We start from the raw sequence: 12,500 nt of genomic DNA on the forward strand, positions 1-12,500 counted from the left end.
TCCCGACAAAAGGTGGCACAGATTTGTAACGTGAGCTCGGCGGATCAGGCCTCCGGTTTAATCTTGAAGGGGTTTAAGCCCACAAAGACTCAGGAGAAACCCAGAGGCCAGAATCCAATCTACCTCCTGTGGCTTCTATTTCTTCTCCCCTACACCAAATTAATCATTACAAGGTCTGCCAAGAAACTGGACACAGTCCTGAGACTTCATAGACTGCATGGGAGATCAGTCCGACAGTGTTAAAAGTGAATTAACAAGTAACCAGGCTCAGAATGACTACAGTGCCAAATTCAGGGAGTAGGTTATTTCTCACACACTTGCAGGTCCCTAGTTTACCAGGTTTAGCTAACCTGGTATATTTGAAAGAAAGAATGTTAAACAAATTACTACCATTCCTGCCACCAAATCATAAAAAATATTCAGTCACGCCTTTATGTAATTACACAGATTATTTCAATTGATTGAGATTGTTTTCCTCGCTGGTGAAGGTGATTTATTAGAGAAGTGCATATTTACAACACGTTTATCAGTTTTCACGGGCAGGGTGAGAAGGATGACATGTTTCCATCTCACGCTGTTATTCCCTATTACATCTGTGGCTAGCCACCTCCTCAATCTTATTAATTCAATCCTGGGCTTGCATGGAAGCGCATTATCAGTGTCTGTCACACACAACAGTTAATTGATTACAGATAGCCGGGCCCAGGTGTCTCCACTGCGGCGTGTAATATGGAACTAATCCTGTCCATCCCGGATCGATTGGAAAGCCTATACTATCCAACTTAACGGGTCAGTCTGGTTACGCCTATGTCCACACCTGAAAAGGGGTCACCTTTCCTACTCAAAATTACGCGTCTGCCATGTTATCTGTCAGCTTGTGTTATAATTTGGCCCATAGAATCACATCATTCAGATCAGGATGTGTTCTGCTCTCAATTCTGTTTCTCAAACTCAACTTCGGTCCTAAAGGACCAACCCGTGGTCAGACCACCCAACTTTCACTCTGCAGATGTATGGTGAGGTATGTGTGCGTCATCTAGATGAAATGGTGGAGTTGGACCAGCTACGCTGCATAGAGCGTTGTTTCCCCAGTCATATTTATGTGCCAATTCTTCCATTCCAAGGAGTGAAGGCAGAATTGTTCCTGAAATGTTTAGTTGGCCAATAAGTAGTAAAACAAAATGCCATGGACCAAGGTATTTCTCGCAATTCAATTAAAATACAGCCTAAACGTTTCATGATGACAACCCTTACAACCCTGGGACATCCTATAGAAGTATCATACGATTTTGGGACATAATATAAGTACTTTAAGACTGCAGTAGTATAGTACTACTCCTGTACTAGGAGCACTATTCAGGGTAAGGTTATTATTGAGGTATTACAGAACATGTTTTTCTTATGGGAATATTTATCATGTCAGGACAAAAATGTGAAAGGTTGGACGTTTAGACTCTAAATATATTGTATCTAAATATATATTATCATTACAGTAAAAGTCACGGGAAAATGGAAGAAATAACGTGTTTTTTTTTTCAAGTGTTCTTTACAGATGTATGTTACTGGCTGACTTAACGCACAAACTACTAGTGGATTTTGTGCGGATGCATTTTTTTTCTAGGAGATTTAGCAATTGTGGGTCTAATGAACGCGTCAGGTTGCAGGGTGCATTAACACAACAACCAGGGACATGGCAAAAATTAAGGAGTAGCCTAGTAGCATTTTAAAAGGTGCCACATTAGAAGAATGGGTAACTTCCGCTGTTAAAAGTACCAACAGGCCAACAGTGTGACAACGAGGGAAAAAAACATGCGGACATTAGGCCTAAATACAACATTTCCTAGAGCCAACAATTGCATCACGATGACACACGTGTAAGGCTAGTGTTTATGTGTTATAAGGAGAGGATATGACCTGAACAATCAATAGACTAGTTTATTGGACTATTGGTTCTACTGAAATAATGATGAATAGCTTCTTTGTGAAGGGTAACGTGCAGTTGTCCAGCTATAGGTAACATGTATCAAGCAACATACCTTCCTCTGTCCGCGCCAAGAGCAGGCACCTCAGGAGGACAATCCAAAGCAAGGTGACATCCATGGCCAGAATCTCCATGTTGGTATAAAACCTGCGAAATATTGGCTTCGTACTTTTTCCCAGATGGAAAGGTGGTCACAAAATGGTAAATGGATTGGGATTCCGGAGGTACTGTCAGCTGGGTCGTGTGCCCATTGACCGTGCTTGTACCCACATTGGTGATAGGCGATAGCTTTTTCTCTTAGTTCAATTTTTAAGTGGTAACCTACCAAATAATTCGTTAGATTATTCTGGAATGTGAAAATGCGCGTATTGATCTTTCAGATGGAAAGGAAGAACGTCATCATTAATGTAGGTCCACTTAATAACTTAACGTCTGATTGAAAAACTTTCCGTAAAGTAAAACTATAAAATAAGGTATCTTCAGAGTATTTATTTTTCCCTTTACTTGCCCCGCTCGATGCATAAACTATAGCGCACGCGACCGGAGTGAAACATGCATTATCCTCAGAAGACTTCGATGCTCTTTGTCAGCAGTAGTTTTCACAGTTCTTGTGCTGGAGGCTCCTCTGTGATGGATTTACTTTATGAGTAAATACGCTACACCGTATATTGGTAAACACCTTATCAGAACTGTAGTATGGTCCATCCACTACGAATCACAGTCATATTTCCCCGAGTGTTTGGAGATTTTCCGTCATGAAAGAGTCCGTTTTTCACCCAAATGGCCTTACAATTAATGCCTTTGGGGAAGTGGACCGTAATTCCTCTTAATTTTTCAAAAGACCTGAAATAACAAGGCGAAAATATACACAAGCGAAGAGATGGTACGGGGAAAATTACTAAAGGACAGGAAAACAAATAGAAAACACGGGTAGCGTTCGCCTCCTATTCCCACACCACTTTCCTCACTCTGTGCCACTACGATGGATAAGCCCGGTAAAGCTGCCCCAACATCGGCAGCCTGTTCACATCCCCGCCCACTTTCACGCCATCAGTGTGTTCTATAGGCTTTCCCCCCCGCCAGTCAATGTAGAAAATGAATATCGTATGAATATCTCAGAAACTACAGCCTATTCGATATTTGGGACATAAGGGTGATTAACACAAATTAATAGACTGTCTTCTCTTTCTCGCTCCAAACATAGACAAGCCTACTTTGTCGAATCTTCACCAATGCAATCATTTGTCAGGGTAAAAACTTTCCTGATGGAAAGATGGAATCCTTTCTGTGTCTAGAAAGGGCAATACACGTAGTTTTTTAAATAGGGAGCGCCACGATTTTTTTTGTCAATTAATGTTGCCCTGCAAAACACATACCCTTATTTTTTGTCTTGTCGAGTGAAACCAGACAAGAGGAGGTCTCTCAGTTCCTATGCAAATATCTTTTTTCCTATACCAAACCACTTTATGGCGGCTATGTGGATTGGTCTGTTATTTGCTTGGAAAAGAGGGTTCCGTAGGGCAACCTATTCAGTAGCGGCGCCTTTTCATGTAAATTTGCCCACTCGCCTCCTCTTTGTAAACTATTATCAGCCGTGGTACGTGTAAGATGAGGTGAGAAAAATGACAAGCGTTTTGCTACTGGCAGAAATGAGACTAGATTCACCTTTAGGAGAATAATCAAGATAGGTTTATTTTTTTTTGTTTTGTTTAGATCCATACTGAGGTGTTATTGGGGAAAATATCAGACATAATTGCTGTCTGTAAGCTGCATTATTAGACAAAAAAACTTTGATATAATTTTTTCTAAATGTGGATGTGCCTTCTTTCACAGTATACAAGCACAAAGATGCATGGGCTCAAACACATGCATTTGATCTATGATGCTGTTATACATTTCATCACATTATACTTCCACTGTTCTCTATACCTGTATCCATATTTCACACAGACTCTTGCTGAGGATGCAGTGCTCAAGGTGGCTCAGGTGCTTTTTGTGGCTGGCCCAAAAATGCCTGTGGGCTGGGTAAGTGGGTCACAAGGAACATACTAAATCGGGTCAGATCTGAGTGGACATTGCTGCAGTAGACTGACTCATGTCATGCCTGAGTAGTACCATACCAGGATAGTTCCACATGAATTAATCAATAACAGTATTATAATAATCTATTACAATAACACAACACTAACAGGGTTGTCATGCATATTTGGATATTTGGATGTCGGCATGTGTGGGGTTGAAAGTGGAAAGTGCATCGTGGGGTTTTTCCTCAAAGGTGTGAGGAGCAGGATGGCCTTTGGGAGGTGTAAAAGGGGGCTGGGGTGAAACAGAATGAAGTGGCAGAGCGTGGAGAGAGGGGGGGGGGGAGTGTTGGAGGGTGGGGTGGGGGGTGCTGGGGGTGGTCTGAGAAGTCAAGAGTTCATCATCTATGTCTTGGTCTCTCTCTACCCTCCACACACACACACACACACACACACACACACACACACACACACACACACACACACACACACACACACACACACACACACACACACACCACACACAAACTCTGGAGTAGTATACATGTGTGCGTGAGAGACTTTTGAACCATCTTCAGGGTGTGTTCTATATGTAGCTTTTTAGCACATCCTAGAGTGAAAGCTTTCACGTTTTTTGTTTGCCGAGAGCTTGTCAATGGCTTGTGGATGACATCTCACTTAGGTGTTTGTGAGCAGTGAGTGACGCTTCTGCTCACACAGCCCCGCCGCCTCTGCCCCACCACGGGGTTCCTGCAGGGGGGCTGCCCCCAGTGGGGCCCACTCACCGGGTCAGTCCTGCTCCTCACGCCAGCCTCACACCGCCGCTGCTGCTGCTGACACACGCTTTCACACACGGCAGCCTCTTTGCGCTCTCTCTGATAGGTGTGGAGCGGCCATCTTACCGCTCAATACACCAGGCTACACACACACACACACACACACACATACACACACACAGATATGTATCACACACACACACACACACACACACACACAGATATGTATCAGACACACACACACACACACACACACACTCATTCACACACACCTACCCGAGAATCTCATCTCCCAACCCCCAGGCTAAGTTTCACACAGCAGACAAGCACTTCACTGTTCAGCTCAAGTGGAAATTCAATCCGTTCATGCACTTTTTAAGGTAAGCCCAGGCACTGTGACACATGAGAATAGACCGAGGTGAGCTTCAGACATCCACACACATCAACTTTGGGATGAAACATCTGTGCAGGTCAGTCAGAATCTGTAAGCAAAGGGCGAGATTGCAAAGTTAAGGTGTCTACCGATACTTACATAAAGCTGCTTCTCTACAAAACGTAAGCTTAGTTTTTCCTACTTAGCTTATCATATGTGTAATGATGTGATCAAAATCTGTACACACACTAATGGTTTAACCAAACCCCCCTGTTTTATACCCCTCCGACCGCAGCTTTTAATTGGGAATATTAAAATGGAGATAACATGAAACTGCTGTGTTGCCATGGTGACCAGTGAGGAAAGAGAGGTGTGGCGAGGAAGATGCAGTGTGTGTGTGTGTGTATGTATGAGAGAGAGAGAGAGAGATAATGTCTGTGTCTGTGAGTGTGTGAGAGAGTTTGTATGTCTGAGAGAGTGTGTGTGAGAGAGAGTGTGTATGTCTGAGAGAGAGTGTGTGTGTGAGAGAGAGTGTGTATGTCTGAGAGAGAGAGAGAGTGTGTATGTCTGAGAGAGTGTTTGTGTTACGTGTCTGTGAGTGTAGTGGTGTTGTGGAATGCAGGATTAAAATAATAAGGTAAAGTACACCCACCAAATAATTTATCACGTTGAGACTGCAAAGGAGCAATAGCACAAAAGACAGGAGAAGATAGGATAGGGCGGGGATAAGAGATATGGAGGGAGAGAGAGAGAGGGAGGAGATCAAAACAAAACAAAGCAACGCTAGAAAGGGCTGTAAACAGTTGTTAGAAAAACACACACATTCACACAAGCCTTTCCTTCCTCCCTCTCCTTCTCTTCTGTCTCTCTCTGTTCCTCTCGCACTCCGCTACTATCATTCCTTACGATCTCGGGTCACAAACATTTACGACAGGCCTGGTACAGGACGAGCAAGGGGGGGGGGGGCTTTCAATATCAACGACATCCTCTCGTCTTTGCCAGAGTTTTTTTGCGACTGACTACGTGCATACCAAAGGCAAAGAGAAGCACTCCAGCTTCACTGAGGTGTGAAACGGCGCGGTGGTTTTGCGTTACCTTCTCATGTCGTGGCCGTGTGCTGGTGAAAGTGTTGCTGCGCGCATGATTCTGTCCTCTGCTAGGCTGACCTAATTCAGCAGGAGCTGGGAGAGCTTAAGCTGGGAAGATAAAGAGCCAATTTAAAAGTCATACATGCATTAATAGTTAAAAGTCGTTTGGCTTCAAGAGCTGTACACCCGTGGAGGGGGGAGGGGGCGGGCAGCATGCGTATGCGGGGGACAAACAGCATTTTTTAATTTTTGTCTCTTTGTCAAACGTTAAAAGTGTCTGTCTGTCTGTCTCTCTCTCCTCTCTCTGTGTGAGTGTGTGTGTATGTGGTGCTTATGCAACCTCAACAAAGGACAGAGATGACGTCAGGCACAGTGGAGAAAACCCATGTGTGCTGACATACACTTACACACACTCCCTTGAACATATGTGTTTTTTTCCACACATACATGCACACACAGACACGCACACACACACAATCACACAGTACACACAGTAAAAACACTCTTAAATCAACCGTGAAGAACACCTCTCGGTATTGACCCATTCAAACACAAACAGCGAAATACAATTTATAGTGTGTGGTCTCTCTTATTCACCTACGGGTCAAACTCAACAGAGAACCACTCCTCCACACACAAGGATACATTGAAAATATGGCTGCACAGACACACAGACACACGCACACACACACACACACACATTCTCAGAGTCCAGCCCATTTCCTCATTTAAACAATAGGCAGATGACCTAGCCAGAGGGTAATACTATATTGTGACTATGATCTAACTATTTTCCAAACATAGGTCTCTAAACAGAGATGATTGTATTTATTTGTGTGTTGGATGAAGTAGTATTAAAACAATGTCCAGAAATCGGACCAACACGGAGAAGGAGAAGGTGGAGATGGAGAATGTCCGATAGTAAAGTGATTCTAGGATTTCGTTTGGGTCATGGCCTCATAGCCTGAGTGTCATTTCAGACCCAGAGCCTCACACCTGTAGATCAGGGGAGCACTTCTCTGACAGGTGTTTGAGCTTCCTTATCAGAGTAAAGGGAAACTGGCTAAATCAAATAGCAACTATCACACAGCAAACATCCTATTCCAACTGCCTCCGGTGCCGTCTCAGCCACACACACACACACACATACGCACACTCACACACACATACCGTACACTCACACACGCAGTTCTTTGAGATTCTGTCTTTTCTGTGGCGGCTCCTTTCATTCTTTCTTTTCTACATTCAGTCGTCCTCCGTGTGTCCTTGTCCCTGACTTCTCTTTCGATTCTGTCCATCTCTCGCGTCCGTCTCTGCCTGCGACGCCTTGGCTCTTTTGTTTGCACGCTGTAGATTTCTCAGGAAGCTGTTGGCGGATGGAACCTGACGGCTGATAAATGGGGCATATATCATTCTGCAGGTTAGGCTGCGGTGAACTTCAATGATCTACGCCACCTCTGCTATCATTAACCATACTTTTCGTCATAAAATCACTTTACTTTAACACACGTGCTGGGCATGCACAGACATCACTCACACACACACACACACACAGACACACACACAGTGCGAGGTAGATAAATGCACGGTGTACTCGCATGCACACTTAATTGAGACTCATGCATGCATGAAAATGATCCTATAGAGAGGCTCCCACTTTTGAAGAGCTGTCAAAAAAGATTGCTGGATTAAAGGAGTAATTGGATTAAAAAGCCTTACTGTGCGTGTCAAATTGAAGTTAATCATGTGTAGATTAGAAAGGTGATGAAGCACGCTTCATGTGTGTGTCGTTTGTTTGCTGGAGTAAAAGCCATGAGCACGCCTCTTTATTGCCATTGTGTTGTGTAACTTGTCAGGGGGTTGCTTTATTGTGTGTGTGTGTGTGTGTGTGTGTGTGAGACAGAGAGAGAGAGAAAGAGAGATGTGTAGGTATTTTTAAAAGAAGTCTACATGTGTGTGGTATTGTTGAGGAATTCCACCTCAGACCATGGAGGATTTTTTTGTCTGGGGAGACTTTGAGTTGTTATAACAGAATAGATCGATGGCAAGGGCTGCAAACATGCGAGAAAATATTTTTTGACATAGGATAAAAGCAAGACTCGTAAGTATATAGGTGTAAAAGACAAATAAATGATTAAAATCAGAGCCAAAACCACCTGTATAAACATATCTCAACACAAGTTGACTCTGTGTCAATTAGCAGATGTCAAGGCTTTAGAGGAGTGGACTTGTGTAGTAGAGGGCAATGCAGCAATACTATATATGAGTGTAGTGGGACATCTTCTGGTGAGGCAGTGGAACTACAGCTTTCAGGGTCAGAATTAGTACTGTTACACCTTTCAGACCAAACAGAATCTTTCCCAAGCTTATTGTAACTTAAGTAATTTTATTATTTTTTATAGCTAATTTACAACAAGCGTTTCACTGAAATTAAACAATTTTTTATTATTTTGATAATATCATTTTAAATCTCTCTTGCAAGATAAATCATTTTAAATATACTTTCTGCATCAGTTGATTTTGTTGTGTAAGATCATCTTTCCTTTGTTTAAATAAAAATCAGTACACTTTGTTCATTTAGGAATATCATATGATATGGTGGATACAAACAGAGATCAAATACATTTGGCTTAAAGAAAAATAATAACTCATTTTCAGAAGTGAACATGTATGTGTTTGTAAGACTGTGTGTTGTTGTGGGTGAGGTGGGACTCAACACTCAACTCAACACAGTACAGGTAATACTTTCATATGTGTTTGCAATCAAATCTACTGTGGCCAGAAACACTTTATGTGTGTATCTTTGTGTGTGTGTGTGTGTGTGTGTGTGTGTGTGTGTGTGTGTGTGTGTGTGTGTGTGTGTGTGTGTGTGTGTGTGCTCAGTTATATGGTTTGAGGATCCAAACAATTGAATAATTCTTTATAGATATTCACCAAGTGCATTCATACGTATATTAGTCAAAGCCCCTTAGCTTAGCAAAGTCACAATGGTAGAATCGCAGCAATGCATTCTCCCAGTCTTTTACAATCCACATGTATAAAAATATACACAAAATTGAAAACTGCATCCATAAAATAAATAAATTAATAAACAAATAAATAAGCATTTCCACCATTTCACCCAGTTATTGAAGGTAAACGTCAACATATCAAAGAATGTTTATAAATAATAACTGTCACTGTGGACCATCACTGTACTCTTGACACGTTTCATATCAAATAATAATAATAATAATAATAAAAAAAATACAATGCAAAGTAAAACAGGTACTGATGTGTCTATTTTACCCATTCCTTTCATAAATAAATTGTCATTCTCGTTAACCTGTATTGTTAAATTTGTTTCAGTGCAAAAATGTTTGTCCTCGTAATGCAATAAGAAAGTCACGCCTGCCTTGCCACACACACACACACACACACACACACACACACACACACACACACACACACACACACACACACACATAGCGAAACACTCATTCACTAACCCATTCTAGTATCTGTGTAAATGAGGTGCCTATTTCTCCACATAATCTGGATGGGATCTGGTGCATGGCACCCCTCTCACAGTTAGACTATTGTATAAAACTTCACAGTTACAGGAAGAGCTGGTGGCGGCAGCTTCCTCCCCTTTCTCTCTCTCCCTCTTTCTTTCTCTCTCCCTCTCTCCTTCGTCCGATGGGTTCTTCTCTCACAGGCCGGGGCTACAGTGGAAAGGCATGGCTCAGAATGTGAAATGGCTACCAGTGGAACTGGGCAGTCTAAAAGAGGGGGAAGGGGGTGTTACACTCCTCCCGGTTTCCCTTAAGCACAGACTCTCTCTTCACTGAAGCAATATGAGGCATACTGCACTATGGAGATTTAATAGGAAGAGACCACCATTATGATTGCATGGGTGTTTGTGGTTGTATAGTATGTATGTGTGTATGTGAGAGAGAGAGAGAGTGCTTGTGTGTATGTATATTTCATAAAATGCCATAACACTGTGTTTACATCCAGTATTTATGGCTGTAAAAAGACAAAAAAAATTACGTTCGGAGATGTGCTCCTCTAAAATGGGCTTGTCTTTCTAAATTCTCTGGGAAGGCTTGCGTGTGGTTAAGAAATGGATGAGAAAGTTGGTTGAGAAGGTGTGTGTGTGTGTGTGTGTATGTGTGTGTGTGAGAGAGAGTGGTGTGTGTGTGTGTGTGTGAGAGAGAAATAGAGAAAGAGAGGAAGTGGAAAAGACCGAGTTGATGAAAGAGGGAGAAAAGAAGATAGTGTAGGCAAATCAATAAAAAGTAAGCAGCTCTGACTTAACAGGCAACTCTCAAAACTGACACACACATACTCAAATACATTACACAGATCGTACATGCGCAAACACACAGTAAACAAACACACACACACACACACACACACACACACACACACACAGGCTCAGGGGAGCCGTGGTTTTGAAGAGTGTTTCTCAGCGGTACCTCCAAATCCACTGTGTACTTTAATCTCATTCATTAGAGGTGCAGAAATCTAAAGCCTCTAAACATGTGCAGCGAGGGAAAAAAACCACGGGCAAAGCTGCATCCATCTCCAGTCCTCAGACTCGGTGAGTGACCAAGGCCCCGTAAACACAGCCACTGGCCAGATGTTTACCCGACTGTAGCGTGCTGTAAGTCCATTTGGGAACGGCGCCTCTGCTGAAGGGGTATATACGTGTTTAAAAGGTCCTCAGTGCGTTTAAGGTGACGAGGCAAAATACAGCTGGATGATTCTGACCTCGGGTCAGAGGTCACAGTGGCTCCTCTGCACAGTAGCAGTGGGCAACGCTGGAGTAACAAGTACAGAGCCTTAGACTGAGGAGGAGGAGGAGGCATATGTGTGTGTGTGTGTGTGTGTGTGTGTGTGTGTGTGTGTGTGTGTGTGTGTGTGTATGTGTGTGTGTGTGTGTGTGTGTCGTAATGGCGGCTCACTGGGGACCAGTCCTGTCCAGGCCCAAACGCAACACTGGACCTGGGCCACATTAGGGCCGGAGCTGCCCACAGCCAGCCGCTATTAGGGAGAGGTTTGATGCTGTGCTTGGAGACGCGTGACTCTGGCGTTAGGCTTTTGGCTTCCAATTCTCTATCTTTCTCTATGTGTGTGCAAGTGTGTGTGTGTGTGTGTGTGTGTGTGTGTGTGTGTGTGTGTGAGAGTGTGTGTGTGTGTGTGTGTGTTTGTATGTGCAATGTGTGCAAGTGTGTGTGTGTGTGTGTGTGTGAGTGTTTGTGTATGTATGTGTGCATGTGGGTGTTAATAAAGAAAAACAACACAACAAAAAACAACAGAAAGAAACCCAAATGTGTACCATTTCACCCTGTGCAAAAGAAAGACAACGACGACGCACAACAGCAGCCAGTCTCATCTGCTCACTTCTCGTCTCTTCTGTCACGTCCATCTGTCTCCCTCCATCCCTCCATCCCTCCATCCCTCCCTTCTTTTTCTTCTTCCTGTCTGAAGCTTGTGCTGTCTCAGAGCCAAAAGAAGGAGGATGACAACCAACCCACTCCACCTCCTTCTGTTCTTTTCCTCGGTCTTCTCTTCTCATATCCTCCTCTCATGTCTCCAGTGGTTCCATCTTAGATATCTGACAAGAGGCATGCACATTAACTATTTCATGGTTTTTTTTTTCCATTTCACTTTTCCAAAAAAATAAAGAAACAATAACAAAACAAGATGTTAGAAACAAACAAATAAATCCATTCGATGGGTGACTGAAAGTGAATAAAAGTCATTTTAAAGTCATAGTACCTTTGATATTTCTCATATTATTATTGTTATTAATAAATATACTTTCATTGTTCAGGAACTCTTTGCTTTGTCTTATTGTAAAATGAGCCCGACTGATTTCAAATTTCGCTCATCTGTCCGTCAGCCCACAGTCAGTGCTGCCTCTCTCCTCTTCCTCTTCCTCCTCTTCGTCCCCTTCCTCTGAGTCGACTGGACTGTTGCGCTCCTGTCCTGAGTGCACAGAAGGAGATGAAGTGAGGAAGAGGGAGCTGGGCGGAATACAAAAAGGGGAGCAAGGATTATATTTCGCATCTCCGCTGCGCTCGGTCTCGGCTCAGTCTTGTTATCATTGCCCCCTCGCTTTACTGAGCACACCGGGCTGACTGACCAGGAGAGAGAGAGAGAGAGAGAGAGAGAGAGAGACAGTGAACACCAGAGTGGGAGAGAGAGAGAGATGGAGAGAAAAGGATAAAGGGAGAGAGAGAGAGGGGATGATGGTGGAGAGAGGGAAGGAGA

At 43.2% G+C, this 12,500-nt stretch overlaps 2 protein-coding genes across 2 annotated transcripts in view; both read right to left on the bottom strand.

The window, feature by feature from the left end:
- ephb4a (eph receptor B4a) overlaps positions 1 to 2,943 on the bottom strand; it is a 39,730-nt gene extending 36,787 nt beyond the window's left edge. Inside the window, 1 exon segment of the mRNA XM_048236243.1 lies at positions 2,037 to 2,943. Coding sequence (XP_048092200.1) covers positions 2,037 to 2,115 — 79 coding nt within the window. The 5' untranslated portion in view covers positions 2,116 to 2,943.
- Positions 2,944 to 8,664: 5,721 nt separating this feature from the next.
- Positions 8,665 to 12,500, bottom strand: part of LOC125287524 (disks large homolog 4) — a 57,540-nt gene continuing 53,704 nt past the window's right edge. Inside the window, 1 exon segment of the mRNA XM_048233410.1 lies at positions 8,665 to 12,500. This exon segment is cut by the window's right edge and continues 430 nt beyond it. The gene's annotated coding sequence lies outside the window, so the exon portion shown is untranslated.

Source organism: Alosa alosa, chromosome 2 (assembly GCF_017589495.1).
Source record: "Alosa alosa isolate M-15738 ecotype Scorff River chromosome 2, AALO_Geno_1.1, whole genome shotgun sequence".
NCBI lineage: Eukaryota > Metazoa > Chordata > Actinopteri > Clupeiformes > Clupeidae > Alosa > Alosa alosa.